Source organism: Aotus nancymaae, unplaced genomic scaffold, assembly GCF_030222135.1.
Source record: "Aotus nancymaae isolate 86718 unplaced genomic scaffold, 86718_ANA_hifiasm-v0.15.2.pri h1tg000122l, whole genome shotgun sequence".
Taxonomy (NCBI): Eukaryota; Metazoa; Chordata; class Mammalia; order Primates; family Aotidae; genus Aotus; species Aotus nancymaae.
In genome coordinates, this window is record NW_026988537.1 from 509488 (window position 1) to 534292 (window position 24805).

Sequence of the window (24805 nt, forward strand, 5' to 3'; positions counted from 1 at the left end):
CTCAAAGAAAAACCTGTTTATTAATTTTCTTTATTCTTTCTATTTTTATTCCATTGATTTCTGCTTTAATCTCTTTACTTCCTCTTTTCCCATTGCTTTGGATTTAATTTGTTTTTTTTTTTTTTTGAGGCGGAGTCTCGCTCCATCACCAGGCTGGAGTGCGGTGGCACAATCTCGACTCACTGCAACCTCTGCCTCCCAGGTTCAAGCGATTCTCCTTCCTCAACCTCCGGAGTAGCTGAGACAACAGGTGTATGCCACCATGCCCAGCTAATTTTTATATTTTTAGTAGAGATGGGGTTTCACCACGTTGGCCAGGATAGTCTCGATTTCTTGACCTCATGAGCTGCCCACCTTGGCCTCTCAAAGTGCAGGGATTACAGGCGTGAGTCATCGCGCCCGGTCTGTTCTTCTTTTAATATAAGATGGAATAAAGTATTAATTTGACATCTTCCTTCTTTTCTAGTTTAGTTTTTTGTTTGTTTTTTGTTTTTTTAAGACAAGGTCTCACTCTGTCACCCAGGCTGGCTGGCTAGTATGCAGTGGAACAGTCACCTCAACCTTCCCAGGCTCAGGTGATCCTCCCTCCTCAGCCTTCCAAGTAGCTAGGACTAGAGTCGTGTGCCACCATACCAAGCTAATTTGTGTATTTTTTGTGGAGATGGGGTTTTGCCCTGTTACCCAGGCTAGACGCAAACTCCTGGGCTCCAGCAATCCACTGGCCTTGGCCTCCCAAAATGTTGAGATTACAGGCGTGAGCCACTGCACCCAGCCTAATTTTATCTTAAAGCTATGTTTCTCTCTAACTACATTTAGCCCCTCCTTTAATTTTAGCTACATTTCATATATTTGTATATGTTGTTTTCATTCACTCCAAAATATTGCCTGACATCTATTATGATTTATTCTTTGATCTATGGGTTACTTAGAAGTGTGTGTTTGATTTCCAAGTATTTGTGGCTTTCCCCAGTTTTTTTTCTTTATTTATATTAATTTCTACTGTGGTTTGTATGACTTTTGTTTCATGTATTTTGGAGTTCTGTTAGATGAATACACATTTATAATGTATAAGGAATGTATATATCAGGAATATACCTTTTTGTCATTATAATATATCCCTCTTTGTCTCAATTGATATTTATCCTAAAGTCTATTTTTGTTTTATCAATATAGCCACTCCAGCTGTCTTATGGTTACTGTTGCCATGATTTATCTTTTTCCATTCTTTTACTTTCAACCTATTTGCATCCTTGAATCTAGAGACGACATATAGTTGAATTTTCCTTTGATTGGAACATCTTATTCGTTCACATTTTAATGTAATTACTCAGTATGACTGCTATTTAAAATTTTTAAAAATTGAGTTATAAATCACATGACATTAAATACATTTGAAAATGTACAAGTCAATGATTTTTAGTACATCCACTATACGGTACAGTCATCACCGCTATTAAGTTTGTGTCTTTGGTGTTTAGTTTCTAGATGTCTCATGTCTTTTTTGTTCTTCTGTTCCTTATTTACTACCTTTTTTGTGTTATATGAATATTTTGTAGTATACCACTTTAATTCCTCTTTTAAAATTTTTTTGTTATTAGTACTTTCTCTGGATATTATAATATGCATCTTAATTTATTATTTCAGATTAACACGAATTTAATTCTGGAAAAATAGAGAAACTTTGCACCAATATAGCTCCATTTCCTCCAGATAACATATTCACATGCACATACACACACACACACACCCCCCACACCCACTTGATCCAATAATATAGTTATAATTACTGCTTTATATATTCATCTTTTAGAGAAATTAAGAGGAGAACTGAGGAAAATATTCAGTCTTACATCTGCACATCTATTTACCACTTACAGTGCTCTTCATTCTGAACGTGGATGCAAGTTAACATATGGTAGCAACTTTCTTTTGGTTAATGGTTGTGTGGTATATCTTTTCCCATCCTTTTACTTTCACCCTTTTTATATCCTAGTGGTTAGAGTGTTTTTTATTGTAAGCAGCATATGGTTTTTCCCTTGTCATTTGGGGCAATCTTTTCTTTTAGAATTTCATCTTACATGTAGATACTGATGTATTTGGGTTTAATATGCCATGTCACTATGCTTTCTATTTATCCCTTAAGGTAGATATACGTTCTTTTTTCTCTCTTGCCCGCTTTTGGACTTCTGAAGTGTTTTTGTTTCTTTGCTTTCTTTAAATCTGTTTTTCTCTATTACCTTGTTGAGTTTTTTAACCATAATTTGGTGATTAACTCAGAAATTACAAAATGCATGACTGACTTACTGAGATCCAGTATAAGTGAGTACTTCTCCCACTTCAAGGACCTGCACCTTAGGTACAGTTACCATCATTTCAACTTTTTTGCTACTGTTGTTGTATATTTTAATCATCATCTCTTTTAAACTTCGTTATATATTATTGTTCTTTTTTGTAGTCGTTCTTGATTTAGAGTTACCCACATATTTACATTTTTCCTTTCTATTAGTCTTCATTTATTCTGGCATCTTTGTGCTTCCATGTGGGATCATTTGCTTTGTGCCTGAAGAACTTCTCTTGGTATCTCCTTTAAGTGTGGGTCTACTGATAATGAATTATCTGGTTTTATTTTAGTCATAAAATTTTTCTTTATTTTTCCCTCATTTTCAAAACATAATCATCCCAGCTATGAAATGCCACGTTGGCAATTTTCTTTCAGTACTTAAAAGTTGTTATTCAGTTGCCTCCTAGCTACTATGTTTCTGTTGATAAGTCAGTTTTCAGTTTATTGCTGCCCTTTAAAAATAATACACATTTTTTCACTGGCTCCTTTGAAGATTTTTTTTTTTCTGGTCTTTGGTTTTACTTTGTTAATCTGTTGTTTAATCTGTTCAGAATTTATTATTGTTCTTGAACCTATGACTTGATGTCTTCAGTTAACTTTGGAAAATTGACATGGCCACTCTATTTTTTTTAATTTATTTATTTTACTTTAGGTGCATACTGTATCTGGCATTTCTCCCCATGTTATCCCTCCCCACCCTCCCCACCCCCCATTGTCTCTCTTCTACGCCCCCCAACTGTCCCTTGTGCATGATGCCCCTCTCCCTGAGTCCACGTGTTCTCGTTGTTCAACACCCACCTATGAGTGAGAACATACAACTCTATTTTTATATATTGGTCCTGCTCCATTCTCTTTTCTCTTTCTCAGAATTCAGTTGTCTCTGTGTTAGACTATTTCACAAGCCTCATAATGCCTTGTATGTGTATTAGGCTTTTCTCTGTGTTCTTTTTTCCTTAATCTACCTCACTCTGGATATTTTCCTCTGACCTACATTCCACACTTGTGTTTAATCTGCTCTTTAACCTCTCCATTGAGTTGTTTCCAATCTTGACATTTTTTCATTTCTAGAATTTCCGTTGTATTTACTTTTACGGTTTAAATTTTCGGCCAAAATTCTCTAATTGTCATATACTGCTTTGAACAAATTAATCAGTTATAGTCTGGGTATGACAATGCCAATATTTCAGTCTCCCCTTGGTCTCTTCTTTACGGGCAGCCTTTTCCCTTGGTTTTCAGTCGTTCTTAACTCTTTGTATGCCTGAGTATTTTTTTTATTGTGTGCTGCATGTTATGATTGCAAAATTATAACACTAATTTGTAATCTGAGGTTCTGGATGATATTTTCCTCCATAGGGGATTTAGCATTGCTTCTGGCAGACAGTTTTTCTAGATACAGTTGTGACTCTCCAGAAGTCCTGATTGAAAGAACAGAAACAACTGGTTCAGAAGCCCTTACCAGCCTCTAGAGAAATCCCAGAACACTTAGCCCTGACACATTAATACCCTGCACCAATCAGAGACTGCTGGCCACACAGACTCACCAAGCCACAGACTTGTCTTCCACAAGCACATTCTTACCTCAGCTACAAAGTGACCAAGCCACATATACTAAGGGTTGAAATCAAATATATGTACAGGGTATTAAACAAATGCCAAGGAGAACAGTTAACTTGAATACAAGGTCAAAATCAGCAGCAAGTTTTATCATCCAGTGCAGATATCAGTTACAAGCTTCAAGGACAATTTCTTTTTGAAGGCTTATTCCAGTTTTGTGAGGCCAGCATGAGCTGTATGCATTTTCCAGGGGCAAATTTACACTTCTGAATTAACCCATGCAGCAAGTACTGTGCATCTGCTCGCAGTCCATTTAGAGCATTTGCCGTGAATGACGGAGGGCCAGACTCGTCATACTCCTGCTTGCTAATCCACATCTGCAGGAAGGTGGTCAGTGACAGGATGGAGCCGTCACTGACGGCTTTTTTTTTTTTTTTTTTTTAGCAGATGAGGAAACCGAAGCCAGTGAAGTAACTTGCCCTAGATCACCCAGCTCGTTAGTGAGAAAGCTCTGATCCAAGGCGGGGGAGACTCACTGCAAAGCCTATGCATTCGCCTCCAGCGCCCTGCTTGGAGTCGAGCAGACCTGGGCTCAGATTGAAACCCTGCTGTCCCCCAGCTCTGGGCAATCGCTTAGCCTCTTGGAGGTGCGGTTTAGTTATCTCAATAATGGAGGTGATAATTGCCTATGTTCGTTCAACCAATTAACAAGTGTTGCTAAAGTGCCTACTATGTGCCAGGCCTGTGCTGCCCACAGATTTGAGCAAAAACAAAATGATCTCAGCAGGGCTGGCTTCGGGATGTGACCGCTGCAGGGCAAGGCATCGGGTCGGCAGGGCTCAGGTCACACTGGCCGTTGCCGGGCTGTGAGGCGCTGGCCCTTCTCACTGGCTGTCAGGCGTGGAGCCCAACACCCCAGCTGCAGGTGAACGGGCCGCCTCTCTCTGTCCTTCCCCAGCCGTATTCTCCAGCTGCCTCCGTCCTGGCCAGCACAGCGAGGAAAGGTGTCCTAGTTCCCCCCCGCCGCTCCCTCCTGCAAGTACGAAGGGGTCACAGAGACGCGCTTTGATCTTACTTCATGCAGGCCTTGAGAAGTGTTTATTCCTGGACCTCACGTTTCAGAGTGAGATTTCATAACCTCTAAGCGGATGTCCCGAAAACAAAAGTTCAAACACTCAGGATTAGGTCTGCACTGCTGAGGAAAGGCCCTGGAGACTGGGAAACTCGTGGAGGTTAAACCCCGATGACACACGTGTGCTGTATGGAGACAGGCATCCACACACGTGCTGCCCGTGGGGGTGAACACTTTTATGAGTTGTGGAGACAGGGCACAGGTGCAGACCCCCGGAGCCTGTGTCCCCTCTCTGAGCCCCACATTTTCCATCTGTGTGACAGGGAGACTGAGGATGCAGCCTAGGGCTGGCGGGAAGGGAACGGGTGAGAATCGGGTAGCACTGGGTGCCGTGCTCTGCCTGGGGCTCGGTAGCCCCACAGCTGCTAGCCCCCTCTCCTTGTCTGTACTTCCTGCCCTTCTGCTGGGCTGCTGCCTGCCCGTAGGACTGCTGGTGTGGCCCCAGAGAGCCCTGCCCTGTTGAATTACTAATCCATGCTAATGTTGCCACCGCCAATCATCGTGCCCACGTGGAATTACTGATTATGTAATTGACAGTCTGTGACCGCCTCCCCCGAAGCTGTAAGGCTCCTGGCAGTGGGAACCCCTATGCCCAACGCTGTTGGTCCACAGTGGAAACTCGTCAGGTGTTCCTTGAGTGGCGACCAGGAGAGAAAGCACTCCCTGAACAGTGGGGTCAGGAGGGCGGGTAACCGAGGCTGCTTGTGGATGAGGGGGCATTTGATCCAGGCCCCATGGGCTGGTTCAGTTGGGGACATACAAGGTGGGGAAGGGAGGCCCAGGGGCAGGACCAGCCTGGACTCCTGAGCTCTGCCACCAGCCGCTTCACACGCAGAATGCTGGGCACGACCCGTCCTCACCCCAAAGTCAGCCTTCCGCCCCCCCACGACAGTAGAGCAGGTGGGACATGTTTGGGGAACAGGCCGCGTGTCCTTTGCTCTCCATCATGTGAGGTTGAGGCCTGAGAGTGGCCCTTGTTTAAGGAGGGCCAACCCTGGGGCAGAGGTCCCGGTTCAGCCACCCTCGGCTGCCCTTGCTCCGTTCTCCCAGGTCACTCTCAAGTCAGGACACAAACCAGGCAGGCTGAATAGGGTTCTCCTGCCCATGCTGGCCCTGGGTGAACCCCACCCAGCCCCTGCCCTAGCACGGCCTCCAGACAGCCCAAGACCACCATGGGGAGAGGGGAAGTCAGAGCGTCAGGAGCTCACCTGGAGAGTGGGAGAATCACAGGCAGAAAGCTGCCCTGAGAGGTGGCTGCCCAGATGAGCCTCCAGACTGTGGGTTTGGAGAGGGGAAGGGTGGTCCTGGCATAGGGGAACTGTCTGTGTAAAGGCCCAGAGGCACCGCAGACCCAGAGGGCTGAAGCTCCAGGAAGAGAGGGCAAGGTGGCCACAGGGCCAGGCCACAAGGGGCCTTGGGTGTGAGCGTGGCCTTGAACCCAAGGAGGCAGGTTGGTGACTAGGTGGGCACTTGGGAGAGCTGGCACTGGGGCCGTCTAGGGCTTTGGTTGCTGGAAGAGGCAGAGGCAGAGACAGCAGCAGCAAGAAGCATGTGGCCAGGCCTGACCCTGGCCTGTGATGCCTCACTTCCTTCAACTGGTAAATTAGATGCTGTGGTTCATCCCCATCCTAGGGCTGAGAACACTGAGGCTCAGGTGTCACCCCAGGTCACGTGGGATGTGGTTACACACGGTGGATCAGGACTTGGCCCCAGGCGAGGGCTCGACCCCCACGCCTTGCTGCCGTAGATATAGCCTGGCAATGGGCTGGAGGTGTTGCACTTGGCCGTGCCCAGAAGCGGGGCGTGGCGGGCTGAGGAGGGGCTGGCCGGAAGCCCCCAATGCTGTGGGGGCTCTCCAGGTGTCAGGCGAGTGTCCAGGCCTGCGGGAGCCTGAGGCCCCAGCCCCGCTTCCCTCGGGCCCTCCTGCACCCTGCCCTGCAGAGCCTGGCTGAGGTAGCAAAAAAGGAGAAATGATGGTAACTGTACCTAAGGTGTAGGTCTTGAAGTGGGAGAAGTACTCACTTATACTGGATCTCAGTAAGTCAGTCATGCATTTTGTAATTTCTGAGTTAATCACCAAATTATGGTTAAAAAAACAACAAGGTAATAGAGAAAAACAGATTTAAAGAAAGCAAAGAAACAAAAACACTTCAGAAGTCCAAAAGCAGGCAAGAGAGAGAAAAGAACGTATATCTACCTTAAGGGGTAAATAGAAGGCATAGTGACATGGCATATTAAACCCAGACCAACTACTTTTGCTCTGGGGGTGCAATGATCTTGATCTTTATGGTGCTGTGTACCAGGATGGTGATCTCCTTCTGCATCCTGTTGGCGATGCCTGGGTACATAGTGGTGCCGCTGGACATCACTGTGTCCATGTCACACTTCATGATGGAGTTGAAGGTGGTCTTGTGGATGCCGTAAGATTCCATGCCCAGGAAGGAAGGCTGGAACAGCACCTCTGGACAGCAGAGCCACTTGTTACCAATGGTGATGACCTGGCTATTATCGTACAGCTTGTAGCTCTTCTCCAGCTTTCTGTCATCAGCTGTAGCTGTTCTATGTACCATCTTCTTTCTGTGAGCTATACCCTTGCCCCCTATCTGGACCTGATCAGGAAGTTTGGCTAACTTTTCTTGATTTGTGCTGTTCGTTAATCTGAAGCAGGGAAAGTCCTCCAACTGCAGCCCGCAGCAAGAGCAAGATGGCTGCCCAGAAAGATTTTTTTTTTTTTAAATTATTGGTGCCTTGCATTGGAGGAAGATTTCTTAAATAAGAAACAAAACCCACTAACCATAAATGAAAAGATTGATTAGTTTGACTACATTGGATATAATTTGTGTGTATCGAGAATTACCCTAAAGAAAGAGGAAAAAAAGGCAAGTCACAAACAGGGAGAAAGTACATATAGCCGACAAAGGACTGATATCTGTAATATAGAAAGAAATCCTACAAATGAATAAGAAAAAGAAAAAACTAATAGGAAAATTGGCAAAAGACATAAGTGGAAACATGGCTTTAGGGTTTTCAGTCTAAATGAAATTAGAAAAGTAGCAAATTTAGAGCACAGTGAGATTCCATTTTATGCTACTAAGTTTACAGTAATTTTCTTTTGTCTCACCTCAAATATGTATACTATATATGTTTAGCACACTGAAATGGAATTTTATTTCACTATATACCTGGTTGCCATTGTATGGTACATTGTTGTTCTCCAGAATATTCTTCCTTCTGTTAGTGCAGTGGTTCTTAAAGTGTGGTCCCAAGACCAGCATCATCAGCATCACCTGTGTACTTCTTAGAACTGCATACATTGGCCAGGTGCAGTGGCTCACACTTGCAGTCCTAACGATTTGGGAGGTTGAGGTGAGAGGGTCGCTTGAAGCCAGGAGTTGAAGACTGGCTTGGCCAACATAGGGAGACCCCCATCTCCACAACAAGTAAAAAAAAATAGCCAGGCATGGTGGTATGTACCTGAGTCCTAGCGACTTGAGAAGCTCAGGCAGGAGGATTGCTTGAGCCTAGAGTTTAAGGCTAGGATCGCACCACAATACTCCAGCCTGTGGGTGAAAGAGTGAGTGAGACCTTGTCTTAAAAGAAAAAGATGCAAATATTCAGGTCTCACCTCACATATCACTTACGTGAGATAAAGTATTTCCCTCCATAGTAGAAGGCAGGTTTGCTTACAAAAGACTGAAGTTTCCAAAGCTCTGGGTTTCTTTCTATAATGCAACCCACTGTGTGTGCAGATGTCACCTGGCCTTTGTCCCATCACCCTGTGGGAATTGGGCTTGAGGAACTGGTGCAAGAAAATGATGATACTGTGGCTATACTGCTATTGCTCTGAGTAAAAAACTGTCCTTTTTCTATGAGTCTGTCTTTTGTCTGTATATGTGAAACTCTGGCAGTTTAACGTTTTAGCCTGCAGGTAGGATAAAAACCTCAGACCTTGCATGTTCTTGATGCAAGTCCTCTTTCTTTAAAGTTTATATGCTGAAATGGGAATCATTGCTTTTAACACTTGTTAATAGGAAGCATAGTATTGAATAAGCTAAACATATAACAAGACAGATACTTTTTCTGTTGTCAAATTTTGATGTTCAGATATTCTTTAAAATGTCTCCAATACCCTGGTTTTATTTCCATCTTTAATTTACTCATTGATCAGACATTTCTTTGTATTCTTTTTGTTCTTGTTTTCCTCAGATTGTTGTACCATTAGAAGCTAGTTGATCCACAGACAGACAGATGGCTGAAAGTGGGAAAGAAAACATAAAATGGACAACCACCATTATTGTTAGCTCATCTCTTAAGGTAAAGGGGCATTTGTGCCACTGATCTTTAACTTCAAAAATTAAAAGCAGCTTTCACGTAGAACAATATTTTAAAAGAGCCTTAGCTTGATTATCTACAATTAGTTTTGGAGAGCAGAAAGTGCATAAGCTAAATGTATTTAAAAATAATAGACTTTTTGCATTCGTTTTCAACATCCTGCTTCCCTAATTCTTTGAAGGTTGGAGATTTTCTAAAGTTCTTTTATTCTTTCTGTAAGCACTCTAATGGCGATGTTAAGGAATTCTAGAAACAGTAAAGATATGCAAATATATATTAGTTAAGGTTTTTTTGAGAGCTAAGCAACCAGAAACTGATATCCTAACCTTGGCAGCGTTGAAAGGAGACTGTCTTCTTACAGTTTGGAGAGGAAAAGATGGAAAGTTGAATGCCTGAGGGTAGGTGGTCAGCTCACAAGACTTCTCCATTGCCCTGATACTTATCTTATGGACAGCAGCTGATATCTGGAATGAAGGGGCAAGAAAAGATTGTTCCATAGTAAGGTGTAGGGAGGCAAGAATAAGATTTAAATTAAGATGTTTCTATCCAACCTGTCTTCTCACTGCTGCCTGAAGCTGCGCTTTGCCCTGTTGGCTTCAGTCATTTAGATCCATAACATACTAGTATATTGTTCGGTTTCTGGAATTCATGTTTCTCTTTTGTTTCTGTAACTTCTCCAGACTGATTTTAGAGAAGGAGCCAGTAACCTATCCTGATTTACCCAAAGCAACTACTTCTAGTTCATTTATTCATTATGTTTACGTGTCTTGCTTTGTGGTTTCTATTTGTCCCACCTTTTCTATGTTGCTTTTTTTCCCTCCTTTCTTGCCTCTTTTTGTGTTGATTGGTTATTTATTTTCTTATTTACTTGACAGTATCTTGCTCTGTCGCCCTGGCTTCAGAGCCATGACATGATTATAGCTCACTGTAATCTCAACATCCTGAGCTCAAGCATCCTCTCACCCCAGCCTCTTGAGCAGCTGAGACTACAGGTCCATGCCACCAGGCCTGGCTAATTTTTCTTTTTCTTTTTGTAGAGACAGGGTCTTGCTATGCTGCCCAGACTGCTCTTGAATTTCTGGCCTCAAGCGATCCTCCTCCCTTGGCCTCCTAAAGTGCTGGGATTACAGGCATGAGCCGTCATGCCCAGCTGATTGGTTATTTTTTTCTCATTTCTTTGTGTTTCTCTACTAGCATTGGAAGTTATATGCTCTAATTCTACCTTTTAGTAGTTATCCTAGAAATTTTAACATGTATCCTTGACCCTTAAACAACATGGATTTGAACAGCACAGCTTCACTTATATGTGGATGTTTTTCCAACCAAAGCTGATGGAAAATACAGTATTCATCAGATGTGAAAACTGTATGAGGAGGGCCAACGTTTTGTGTATATGAGCTCTATGGGGTTACTTTGGGACTTGAATATGCACAAATTTGGATATACCCAGGGGTGGAGGGCTCCTGGAACCAATCCCAGCTGTGTATACTGAGTGACAACTGCACTGTACATTTAGTGCCACAAAGCCAAAGTAAGTAATCATCTCTAGCTTACTCTTAAACAGCAAAAGAATCTTTGAACACTTTAATTCCAAGCTGTCATATATTTCAATTTTGTGGGGTTTTTTTTTTTTGTATTTTTTGTTTGTTTATTTTTTATTTTTTAAATTTCTTTTTGTTCTTTTTGTTTTGTTTTTGTTTTGTCTTTTTCATTTCAATTTTCTGTTTTTAAATCCACAAAGTCTTACTAATATTTTCTAAAGTTAACATCTGGCCAGGTGCGGTGGCTCATCCCTGTAATCCTAGCACTTTGAGAGGCCAAGGCAGGCAGATCACCTGATGTCAGGAGTTCCAGACCAGTCTGGCCAACATGGCAAAACCCATCTCTACTAAAAATACAAAAATTAGCCACGCATTGTGGCGTACACATGTAATCCCAGCTACTTGGGAGGCTGGGTATGAGAATCGCTTGAACCCGGGAGGCGGAGGTTGTGAGCCGAGATCATACCACTGCACTCCAGCCTAGGCAACAGAGCGAGACTCCATCTCAAAAAAAGAAAAAAAGTTAACAATCTGTTTGGATTTACTTATGTCTTTGTTATTTTCTGTGCTCTTCTTTCTTTCCTAAGGCTCAGACATTCCATTTTGGATCACTTCCTTTTTATCTGAAGAATACAGCAGTCTCACAAATGAGTATCTGCATGAATGAAAATAAATAATTATATTAATAAGATATTTGTGGCTGGACGCAGTGGCTCACACCTGTAATCCCAGCACTTTGGGAAGCTAAGGCGGTGGATCATGAGGTCAGAAGTTCAAGACCAGCCTTGCCAAGATGGTGAAACCCGTCTCTACTAAAAAAAATAAATAAATAAATAAATAAATAAATAAATAAATAAATAAATTGGCTGGGTGTGGTGGCGGGTATGGTGGCAGGTGCCTGTAATCCCAGCTACTTCGGAGGCTGGGGCAGGAGCATTGCTTGAACCCAGGGGGCAGAGGTTGCAGTGAGCAGAGATTGTGCCACTGCACTCCAGCCTGGGCAACAGAGTAAGCCTCCGTCGCAAAAGATATTTGTATTTGTATGTTTATTGCAGCACTAATCACAATAGCAAAGATATGGAATCAACCTCTATAAATGGATGATTGGATAAAGAAAATGTGGTATATATCCACAGTGGAATACTATTTTGCCATAAAAAATAAAATCATGTCTTTTGCAGCAACATGGGTGGAACTGGAGGCCATTATGTTAAGTAAAATAATTCGGAAACAGAAACACAAAGACCACATATTTTCACTTATAGGTGGGACCTAAATAATACGTATACATGGTCAGAGTATGAATTGATAGACGTTGGAGACTTGGAATGGTTAGGCAGGAGGTAGGCAGGGGTGGATAATGAGAAATTACTTAATGGGTACCAATGTGTATTATTTGGGTGATGGATACTCTAAAAGCCCAGACTTCACCACTATTCATTATATCCATGTATCAAAATTGTACTCGTATCTGTTAAATTTATACAAATTTAAAAAATAATAATTTAGAAATTACCTCAGTGAGGATCTGCCAGAAGCAAATCTCAGTTTTATTAGTATCAAATTTAAAGTTTTCCCTTGATCTTAAAAAATGATTTAAAAGTCAATTTAATTGAGCTATAACTTACATACAATAAAATGCACACATTTAAAATACACATTTTGGTGCATTTTGACAAATGTGTATACCTGTGTAACCATTACTGCAGTCAAAATATAGCACAATTTCATTGCCCCCAAAACTTCCTTCATCTCCTTTTGTAGTTAGCACCTCAGGCAATCAGTGAGCTGAATTTTAATCACTATAGATTAATTTTACTGTTGGGGAACTGTATAAATGGAATTACACAATTTGCACTCTTTTGGGTCTGGCTTCTTTCACTGAGCACAATGCTTTTGTGATTCATCCATGTTGCTACATGTAACAATAATTGTACCATTTTTGGTAGTAGTAGTTCATTTTAGTAGTAGTTCATTACTACTAAAATTATTATAGTAGTAGTACATTTTATGAATATATGCCAGTTTATCCATTCATTGGTAGATGGATATTTGGGTTTTTTCCAGTTTTTGGCTATTATGAATTAAGCTGCTCTGATCATTCATGTATAAGCCTCTGTGTAGACATGTTTTTATTTCTCTTCTGATAACCTAGGAATGTAATTGCTGGGTTATGTGTGATCCTATGTGTATCTTTATAAGAAACTGCCAAACTGTTTTCTAAAGTTCACTGGAAGTGAACACTGAATTCACTTAGCTGTGTAACTAAAATTAAAATAAATGTAGAGATTATGGCTTTATATTTCCATCAACAATATATGAGAGTTCTAGTTGCTCCAAATTGAAAGTTGGTCTTGACTGGATTTATAGCTGTTTTCTCCCAACATATTGAAAATCTCATTTAACTAAATTCTAACCCATTACTGCTCATTTTTGCTGTTGTTAAGAGACACTTTCTCAGTATTTGCATATAACCTAAAAACATCCTCCTTTATACTTTAATAACTTAGGTTGCTTATAATATCTAATACAATGTAAATGCTATGTAAATAGTTATACTGTGTTGTTTTTATTTGTATATTTTGTATTGTTTGTTTTCAAATGTTTTGGACATGCACTTGGTGGAATCCACAGATGCAGAATCCAGATTACAGAGGGCTGACTATACACAGACACAAATAGACAAGCATAACACAGTTGAACACATTGTTGCTATTATTATTTTGCATTAAGAATAAGAAAAATAAAAGGTTTTGTTTGACTTTCACTTATTCCTTCTTTGATGCTCTTCCTTTTTTTATGTAGATCCAAGTTTCTGACCTTTATTCTTTTTCTGAAGACCTTTCAAAATTTCTTGCAAGGCGTGTCCCTGCAAAGAACTCATCCTTTGGACATGAACTCATCCTTTTTTGTGGCTGCATAGTATTCTATGGTGTATATGTGCCACATTATGTTTATTCAGTCTATTATTGATGAGTATTTGGGTTGGTTCCAAGTCTTTGCTATTGTGAATAGTGTCACAATAAACATACATGGGCATTTGTCTTTATAATAGAATAATTCATAACCCTTTGGATATATACCCAGTAATGGGATTGATTGCTGGGTCAAATGGAATTTCTATTTCTAGATCCTTGAGGAATTGCTACACTGTCTTCCACAATGGTTGAAATAATTTACACTCCCACCAACAGTGTAAAAGCATTCCTGTTTCTTCACATCCTCTCCAACATCTATTGTCTCCTGATTTTTTAATGATTGCCATTCTAACTGGTGTGAAATGGTATCTCACTGTGGTTTTGATTTGCATTCTCTAATGACCAGTGATGATGAACTTTTTTTCATATGTTTGTTGGCTGCATACATGTCTGTTTTGGAGAAGTGTCTATTCAAATTCTTTGCCCACTTTTTGATGAGGTTGTTTTTTTCTTGTACATTTAAGTTATTTGTAGAGTCTGGATATTAGCCCTTTGTCAGTTGGATAGATTGCAAAAATTTTTTCCAATTCTGTTGGTTGCTGGTTCACTCTAATGATAGTTTCTTTTGCCGTTCAGAAGCTCTTTACTATACTTAGATCCTATTTGTCAATTTTGGCTTTTGTTGCCAGTGCTTTTGGTATTTTAGTCATGAAGTACTTGCCCATGCCTATGTCCTGAATGGTGTTGCCTAGTTTTCTTCAAGGATTTTTATGGTGTTAGCTCTTACGTTTAAATCTTTAATCCATCTGGAGTTAATTTTTGTATAAGGTGTAAGGAAGGGATCCAGTTTCAGCTTTCTGCCTATAGCTAGCCAGTTTTCCCAACATCATTTATTAAATAGGGAATCCCTTCCCCATGGCTTGTTTTTGTCAGGTTTGTCAAAGATCAGATGTTTATAGAGGTGTGGCATTATTTCTGAGGCCTCTGCTCTGTTCCATTGGTCTATATCTCTGTAGAGGTGAGGTAGGGAGGATTCCCTCTTTTTCTATTGTTTAGAGTCGTTTCAGAAGGAATGGTACGTGATATCCTTTCTTCTGCTTTGTCAGTTCGGCTATTGAAACTTGTGTATGCTTCACAAAGTTCTCATGCTGTGTTTTTCAGCTCCATCAGGTTGTTTATGTTCTTCTATGTGCTGGTTATTCTAGTTAGCATTTTGTCTAACCTTTTTTTAAGATTCTTAGCTTCCTTGCATTGGGCTGGAACATGCTCCTTTAGCTTAGAGAAGTTTGTTATTACCCACCTTCTGAAGCCGGCTTCTGTCAGTTCATCAAACTCATTCTCCATCCAGTTTTGTTCCCTTGCTGGTGAGGAGTTGTGATCCCTTGGAGGAAAAGAGACATTCTGGTTTTTGGAGATTTCAGCCTTTTTATTCTGGTTTCTTCCCATCTTTGGGGGTTTGTTTACCTTTGGCCTTTGAAGTTGGTAACCTTAGGATGGGATCTCTGAGTGGACATCCTTTCTGTTGATGTTGAAACTATTTCTTTCTGTTTGTTAGTTTTCCTTCTAACAGTCAAGCCTCTCTGCTGCAGGTGGGCTGGAGTTTGCTGGAGGTCCACTCCAGACCCTGCTTGCCTGGGAATCACCAGTGGGGGCTGCAGAGGAACCAGGATTGCTCCTGTTCCTTCCTCTGGTGGCTTTGACCCAGAAGGGTACCCACCAGATGCCAGCGAGAGCTCTTCTGTATGGGATGTCTGTCAGCCCTGGGAGGTGTCTCCCAGACATGATATATGGGGGTCAGGGAGCTAATTGTGGACACAGTTTGTTCCTTATCAGAGCTCAAATGCTATGCTGGGAAATCTGCTGCTCTCTTCAGACCTGCCAGGCAGGGACATTTTAGTCTGCTGAAGCTGTACCCACAACTGCCCCTTTTTCCAGGTGCTCTGTTCCAGGATGTTGGGGCCCTTATTTATAAGTCCCTGACGGGCTCCTGCTTTTTTCAGAGATGCCCTGCCCATTGAGGAGTGATTCTAGTGACACAGTCTGCCTGCAGTTGCCTTGCTGAGCTGCCGTGGACTCCACCCTGTTTAGATTTCCTGATGACTTTGTTTACAGAGGCGAGGTTAAAACCGTCTACCCGAGCCTCAGCAATGGCAGACACCCCTTCCTCCACCGAGCTTGAACTTCCCAGGTTGAGTTGCGACTGCTGTGGTGACTGCGAGAATTTCAAGCCAGTGGATCTTAGCTTGCTGGTCTTCGTGGCGTTGGGACCTGCCGAGCCCGATCACTTGGTTCTCTGGCTTTAGCCCCCTTTTTCAGGGAAGTGAATGGTTCTGTCTTGCTGGTGTTCCAGGTGCCACTGAGGTATGAAAAAAAAAACTGCTGTGGCTAGCTGGGTGTCTTCCCAAACGGCTGCCCAGTTTTGTGCTGGAAACCTGGGTTTCTGGTATTGCAGGCACCAGAGGGAATCTCCGGGTCTGCGGGTTATGAAGACCGTGGGAAAAGCACAATATCTGGCCTGGAGCACTGGGAACAGTCCCTAATCGCTTTCCTTAGCTAGGAGATGGAGTTTACCGCCCTCTTGTGCTTCCCAAGTGAAGAGACACCCCACCCTGCTTTGGCTCACCCTCCTTGGGCTGCACCCACTGTCCAACCAGTCCCAGTGAGATGAACCAGGTACCTCCGTTGGAAATGCGGAGATCACCCGCCTTCTGTGTTGCTCTTGCTGGGAGCTGCGCACTGAAGCTGTTCCTATTCGCTCATCTTGCCAGCAGTCTACCTCTGTTATTCTTTCTGTCCGTGCTCTTCTCACATGTCTTCTTCCTTCACTTGTCTGCTTAATACACTGCTTTTTATTTTAAAGATTTGACTCAAATTTTTTATTATATTATTTATTTGTTTGTTTTTTATATAGACAAGGTCTCACTATGTTGCCCAGGCCAGTCTTGAACTCCTGAGCTCAAGTGATCCATTACCTTGGCCTTCCAAAGTGCTGGGATTATAGGCATGAGCCACTGCCTATAAATTTTTAGGGAGCTTTTTTAATTCATGTTTTTCCATTTTTAAATGTATCTTCTTGTTCTTTGCCAAAGTTCTCAAGCTAGCTTTTATCTCCTTGATCATAGTAAACAGGCTGTTTTAAGATGTGTATTTGATAGCTTCACTACATGAATCCCCTGTGGGCCTGTTTCTGTTCTCTATTGTTTCTGATAGTTTTCTTTCATGGAATTGTGTCCCTTTGTATGTCTAATTATTTTTTATTGTATGTTGGAATTTGTATTTGAAAAATTGTAGAAATAATTTGGAGCCTAGAATAGTGCTATATTCCTCTTGAAAGGCTTTAATTCTATAAGTAAATTAAATTCCCGATGCTCTAAGTAAGTACCCTAAGTAAGATGCCCTAAGTAAGTGGTTGTCAGATAAAATACAGTACAGTCAAGTTTGAATTTCAGGCTGGGTGCGGTGGCTTACGCCTATAATCCCAGCACTTTGGGAGGCGGAGGTGGGTGGATCGCTTGAGGTCAGGAGTTTGAGACCAGCCTGGCCAACATGGTGAAACTCTGTCTCTACTAAAGGTACAAAAATTAGCTGGGCATGGTGGTGCATGCCTGTAAACCCAGCTACTTGGGAGGCTGAGGCAGGGTAATCACTTGAACCCAGGAGGCAGAGGTTACAGTGGGCCGAGATCATGCCATTCTACTCCAGCCTGGGTGACAGAGTGAGATGCTGTCTCAAAAAAAAAAAAAAAGTTTGAATTTCAGATAAACAGTGACTTTACTATAATTACGTCCCAAATATTGCATGGGACATACTTATATTGAAAATTGCATTGTTTGTCGCTCATTCACATTTAACTGAGCGTTCTGTATTTTTATTTGCTAAATCTGACAACCCAACTCCTAAGGCATCTCTTGTATATGATAAGTTGTATCCTGTACATCTAGAATGTTGAATTAAATTGTCTTATGTACATCTAGCTGTGAGAACATAGTCACTCAGATCATTTGCTTTGTTCCATAATTCAGATGAGGGGAGACCTGACTGAGAAAAGTTGGTCTAGGGAGTGCTTCTGCAAAGTGCTTGGGAACACTAGTAATTCGGTTATCACCTTAATACAATTTCACGGATTGAAATGGTTTGAAGCTGGGCTATAGTCCCTCTGAGAGCTGTTCTATTTTTGTCAAAAGATCTGTTCAGCCTCTCTTCTGCCTCTTTCTGAACTGGCAGATGCCCTCAGGGAAAAGAATGGCCTAAATGCTGGCTCATATATTTGAATTTCTGTATAGATCTTGGCCTTATAATTTTTTACTATCCTGTTAGCTCTCTGTTGTATTCAACCAGATTTAAAAGATTGTCCAGCTTTTCTAGTTGCCTTCAGCAGGTGGGTTGGCCTAAATTACTTAATCTGCCATTGCTAGAAGCATTATATAATTTTAAAACAGCAGAAGCAAAGAGCCATAGTTAAACTGTAGGTCGGGATCTGTCTGAGTGACACAAAATGCTCTTTAGAAAAGAAAGGAAGCATGTATTTAATACATAATTTCAGCCTGTGTGCTTAAAATATATATATATATTCTGAGGCAAATAGAAAATAAAAGTAATCTACCTAAAGAATTATTATCTATCTGGAAACTAATAAGTTTGAGTTTTATTTATTATTTTTATTTTTAATTTTAGTAGAAACAAGGTCTCGCTATGTTGTCTTGCTACGTGGCAACCACTTACTTAGGGCATCTTACTTAGGGCATCAGGAATGTAGTAGAAACAAGGTCTCATCACTACCTCGGCTTGGTCTCATACTCCTGGGCTCAAGCTAATTCTCTCACCTCATCCTCCCAAAGTGCTAGGATTATAGATGTGAGCCACTGTGCCTGGCCAAGTTTAAGTGTTAACGTATCAGGAAAAACCTAGATTTTAGTATTGTGGGTAATATGATTTAATTGCTTGACTGGAATAGAAAATGAGATGATATTTAAAATGGTTAGTATTAAAGCTAAGAGTCCTATAGCTGTTTTCTTACATGTTTTCTGACTCACCTCAGGCTTAAAACATATTAAAAGTATACTAAAGTAACTAATGTAAACTGATGAACTGTCGAATTGGTTGCCTTCTGTATAATATTGTATATGTCTGTCATACCTGGTTCTGTCAACTGTTTAAGAAATAAACAACCACCTATTTTCCATAGTTATACATTAATGCATGTCAGAATCCATCTCTAAGTTGTTTATTATTATTATTACTATTATTATTTGAGACAGGGTCTCACTCTGTCACCCAGGCTGGAGTGCAGTGGTGCAATCATGGCTCACTATAGCCTCAACCTTCCAGGCTCAGGTGATTCTCCCACCTCAACCTATGAGTAGCTGGGACTACGGCATGTGCCACCATGCCCAGCTAATTGTTGTATTTTTTGTAGAGAAGCAGTTTTGCCATGTTGCCCAGGCTGGTCTGGAACTTCAAGACCCAAGTGATCCACCAGCCTTGGACTCCAAGGTCTCCTTGGCCACTGTGCCCAGCCTCCAAGTTGTATATTTGTTTTTTGAAGTGGAGTCTCGCTGTGTCCCCCAGGCTGGAGTGCAGTGGCAGGATCTCAGCTCACTGCAACCTCCGTCTCCCGAGTTCAAGTGATTCTCCTGCCTCAGCCTCCTGAGTAGCTGGGACTATAGTCATGCACCACCACGTCTGTCTAATTTTGGGGTTTTACCATGTTCGTCAGGCTGGTCTCAAACTCCTGAGCTCAAATGATCCGCCCACCTCAGCCTCCCAGTGTGGGATTACAGGCATGGGCCACCGCACCTTGCCCAAGTTGTTTTTTTTTTTAAATGAAGTTTGCAGCTGGGTGTGGTGGCGTGCACCTGTAGTCCCAGCTACTTTAGGAGGATTTCATGAGCTCAGGAGTCTGAAGTCAGCCTGGGCAACAAAGTGAGACCACAACTCTCTCTTTTTTAATTTTTTTTTCTTTTTTGCATTAGCATTTTGGTCACAGAGATGTGAAGACCCCAACTCTCTCTAAAAAACAAAAAGAAGTTGGCATTTGTTCTGGTCCATACAGTTTTTTAATGCTGTCCTTAATTTCTGTTCCTAAGTAACATAACTGTAGTACGTAACTCACTCCCAAACTTAAAATAATGTGTCTTAGTAGAACTAAATGTTTTTGCTCTTTTAAGTTTTTTTCTCCATAGAAAGAAAACTTAAAAGTTTTTCTCCATAGAGATCATCATCTCTTTTGATGATCTTATCCTTAAATGGTAATTATAAAATAAGCTATTAAACTTCTTTTAATTTTTTCTTTAGCTTTAATAAAATTATAAGCGTCTTAAGTTGTATTTCTGAATTTTTTTTTAAAGAGTTATGAAATTGCAACTGCCCTAGAAAATCGAAGCCACAAGGTTAGATATTCAGATTCAGTGGAAAATGGATCAATTATATTTTCTCTTTCTGGTATGGTATATTTGCTTACTGCCTTAAGTTTCTTATAAAATATGTTGGCATAAATTCTAATGATTTCATAGTTCAGTAACCATGTAATAAGCTTAAGGTATTATCTTTTGAGGGGGGTAAATATTTAAAACTTTGTTACTACTACAAATGCAGAGCATATGGCCAATTCCAATATATTCCTTTTTAGATTACAATTGTTAAAATAAAGCTGAACTAGTGGTATCTGGTAGAGGATGGGGGAAAAAACTGCTTGCTTTGGAACTGAGATGAAAATAGAAAAAGCCACTTTCACAACAATCTATACTTACATTAAAGTATTACTTATATTAACAGGGCCACATTTGTCAAAGCTCATATACAAAAAACAACATAGGAGAATGTTTTTCATTAATTTGTATAAGTTTGCTGGATATAATATAAATATTGACTCAAAGAATCATACAGAGACAAATAAATGTTCCTGAAATGATAACTGATACAACTGTGAGTCATGGACAAAAGTCCAGTAAGGAATTAGATTAGAGTAAGAGAAGGCTTGGAGATGGTTAGGAGGAAGCTCCACCTGTGCTTGAGAAATGACAGAAGTGATTTTTTAAAAGGTGGAGGTAAAGGATTTTGTGTGGAGGATTGCAATAGACTTCTCTTCTAGCAGTTTTGAAAGACAAGGACTTTCAAAATGGTTCTAGAATAGATCTAAACTCATTCTTCTGTTTAAATACAGAACCCTCCAGGGAGAAATAAAATATTTGGTGAATATTTGCCTTGGATACTTTATATACATGATCTAATTTAATCCTTCTGACAAATCTAACAAAAAATATACTCCCATGTTACATATGAGGAAACATATGTTCAGAGAGGTTATATAAGTTACCCAAGTTCACTCAATTAGTATATAATCAGTCACTTTCCTCAGACTGTCTCCCACATCGTTTGAAGAGCTGTAATCAAGTTTCCCTTTCGAAGCATTCTTAATGGGCCTGATGCTCTTTCAGAGATTCCAGGTATCTGCTCACTGAGTGTATTAATTTACATAATTCTTTATGTTCTTGTAGAAAGGTTTCTCCAACAAGAAATCATTGAAGCCTTGCCTTTTTTTTAGATGGAGTCTTGCTCTGTCACCCAGGCTAGAGTGCAGTGGTGAGATCTCGGCTCACTGCAACCTCTGTCTCCTGGGTTCAAGCAGTTCTCCTGCCTCAACCTCCTGAGTAGCTGGAATTATAGGTACGCCACCACGCCTGGCTAATTTTTGTATTTTTAGTAGATATGGGGTTTCACCATGTTGGTCAGGCTGGTCTTGAACTCTTGACCTCTTGATCTGCCAGCCTTAGCCTCCCAAAGTGGTAGGATTACGGGCATAAGCCACCACACCCAGCCAAAGGCTTGCTTAAGACTACCTTTCTTTAGCTGATTTCCAGCTTTTAAAAATCATTATAGGAGCTTCTTGGTTGCTGAACACATGGAGGTGTATGAGGGTGGCAGGCCCAGAGAAGGCATTGAAGCTCTATGTCTCTTCCAGCATACCTAGCCCTATGCATCTCTTCATCCGTATCCTTTGTAATATCCTTCATAATAAACTAGTACATATTTTAAAAGTAAAACATAAAACATTAACATTTTAAATGGAATTCATCTTTTAATTAAAAACTAGCCAGTATCTTCATGTGAACAATGCCTTCATCTAGGGAAAAAAGTAGTTACTGATTCAAAAAAGTTTTTCTCTTATTTAGCACAAGTCATTCTTTTATACAGAGCACTTCAAAGAACTACCTAAATCATTTTGTTGTGTAGGAATTCCATTATAATAATTTATACTCCTTATGAGTTTAGGGCTTGGACTCATATGGTATACTTATAGCTATTTTGGTTGATTTTGAGTTTATAACTAAATTTGATCTATATGATAAAGTGACATTTTATATTCAATTCACCTTTCCTAGGAGTTGCATTTTTATTAATGGATACTAAGGAATGTCTTATGTCAACTGAAGAAATATTTCTAGCCAAAATTGAGAAATTTATTAACATTCACCAGAATAGCTTTTTGGTTCTGTCTGCTGCTCTCCATGGGCCTGAAGAAAGGAAACTGATGTTCAGAATTCAGCAGAGGTATGGAAGAATAGCATTATAGACTCGTTTTTCTTATATTGCATTTATTTCAGTTCTCAATTCTTTTAGGTGAGTTTTGTTTTGCTAGATGATAAACACTTATGTTAACCTATCAAATTTAATGAAATATGGGTCAAATAGCTATTCTGTGAATCAAGGTGGCAGGGTTCCTGCTGTTTCACGGCCTTCTCCTGCAAGACAAAGCCAAAAGGGAACACTTCTTAGTAAGTGAAGTTCTGGCTATAAAGCCACTCACATCCTCTGTGGAGTAAGGCAGGGCATATGCATAGACAAATAGCAAACAGTAGAGATTTGTCTCTTCTTTCTACTTTCTTAAGAGAACAGATGATAGTAAGTTATATGATCTGTATAACGTGAACTGTTTTTCAGATTCCTGGGTTGTAACTTACGAATACTTCCAGTACACAACACAGTAAATGCTATTAATCTTATGTGCACTATAGCGAAGGTGAGTCATCTGGGGAAAGTGACACATGCACACGTACATTTTAAGGTTTTTAACTTCAAAATGCCACTACCTTTTGAGCAAGACTGCCAAATATCTTGCTTCTGTTCCCCTCAGGGAATTGCTGTTCAACATGCAACTTTTTCCCAAGCCTGAACTAAGCCTTTCAAGTCTTCTCAATTTACTTTCAGTGGCCAGTACCATTTAAGACTCATTTGGGGTCAAAAGAGCATTGGGCTGGCCCTATTGTTTACATATCTTGCTTCAGATTCTAAAGTATAAGGCTTGGTCAGATTGCAGTCATGAACTGTCAAGAGTGCAAACATCCTATCTTAAGGAAAGTTCTCCACCAGTTGTCCACTTTCTTTTCATGCCCTTTATCCTCTGCAGTGTGCCCAGACACCTCCAACCCCCTAGGCAGACTTAGGTTTTCCTTACCTTTATACTTGGAACATATCCATTAAAGCAATTTTTATAGTATTCTACTTTTTGGCGTGCATGTTTGAAATTCCTTGGATAGAAACCAAGTATTTTCCTGTTGATTAGTAACTCATATATAGTATTTAGCACAAAGGTGATCAAGAGATTTGCTGAAAGAATGAAAGCTAGGTATTTTTAAATGTGACCTTGTAAAAATACCTTATTTCTATAAATAATGCCGCATCTTTACGTCTTCTTCCAGACTACCTCCAAACCATACATAGATAGCATCTGCTACAGAATGATAACAGCTAAAGCTTACATCATTGAGCAAAGTCCTGTTTGGAAAACACTTCAGAAGATAAAGCTGAGTAGTGATTCAGTTAACCCAAACTAGAATAACAACTTAATGTTCTTAAAGAATGTTAAAATAATTAGACCTGTGAAATTATAATATTCAAATATCTATTTATATTAAAGAGATTTATATTAATTCAAAATAATAACATACAATTAAAAGTGATTTTAGGAGTTTTGCTGTTTTTTTTTTTTTTTAATATACTTTAAGTTCTGGGACAAATGGGCAGGATGTGCAGGTTTGTTACATAGGTATACACGTGCCATGGTGGTTTGCTGCATCCATCACCCCATCATCTACATTGAGTATTTCTCCAAATGCTATCCCACCCCTATCCCCCTACACCCTGACAGGCCCTGTTGTGTGATGTTCCCCTCCCTGCATCCATGTGTTCTCATTGCTCAACACCCACTTATGAGTGGTGTTTGGTTTTCTGTTCTTGTGTCAGTTTGCTGAGAATGATGGTTTCCAGCTTTATCCATATCCCTGCACAGGACATGAACTTGTCCTTTTTTATGGCTGTATACTATTCCATGGTGTATATGTGCCACATTTTCTTTATCCAGTCTATCATCGATGGGCATTTGGGTTGGTTCCAAGTCTTTGCTATTGTGCACAGTGCCACAATAAACATATGTGTGCATATATGTCTAATAATAGAATGATTTATAATCCTTTGGGTATATACCCAGCAATAGGATTGCTGGGTCAAATGGAATTTCTATTTCTAGATCCTTGAGGAATCGCCACACTGTCTTCCACAATGGTTGAACTAATTTACACTCCTACCAACAGTGTAAAAGCGTTCCTGTTTCTCCACATCCTCTCCAGCATCTGTTGTCTCCTGATTTTTTAATGATCACCATTCTAACTGGTGTGAGATGGTATCTCAATGTGGCTTTGATTTGCATTTCTCTAATGACCAGTGATGAGCTTTTTTTCATGTTTCTTGGCTGCATAAATGTCTTCTTTTAAGAAGTGTCTGTTCATATCCTTCACCCACTGTTTGATGGGGTTGTTTTTTTCTTGTAAAATTGTTTAAGTTCTTTGTAGATTCTGGATATTAGCCCTTTGTCAGATGGGTAGATTGCAAAAAATTTTTTCCCATTCTGCTGGCTGCCTGTTCACTCTAATGATAGTTTCTTTTGCTGTGCAGAAGCTCTTTACTATGCTTAGATCCCATTTGTCAATTT

At 40.5% G+C, this 24805-nt stretch overlaps 1 protein-coding gene across 1 annotated transcript in view; it reads left to right on the forward strand.

The window, feature by feature from the left end:
• The window catches only part of CUNH1orf146 (chromosome unknown C1orf146 homolog), a 37986-nt gene extending 14043 nt beyond the window's left edge, over nt 1–23943 (forward strand). Inside the window, exons 2-6 of the mRNA XM_012435450.2 lie at nt 9234–9341; nt 20166–20259; nt 22200–22368; nt 22759–22837; nt 23517–23943. Of these exons, the coding sequence (XP_012290873.1) occupies nt 9276–9341; nt 20166–20259; nt 22200–22368; nt 22759–22837; nt 23517–23651 (543 nt within the window). The 5' untranslated portion in view covers nt 9234–9275 and the 3' untranslated portion in view covers nt 23652–23943. The remainder of the gene's footprint in view (nt 1–9233; nt 9342–20165; nt 20260–22199; nt 22369–22758; nt 22838–23516) is intronic.
• The last annotated feature ends 862 nt before the right edge of the window (nt 23944–24805 follow it).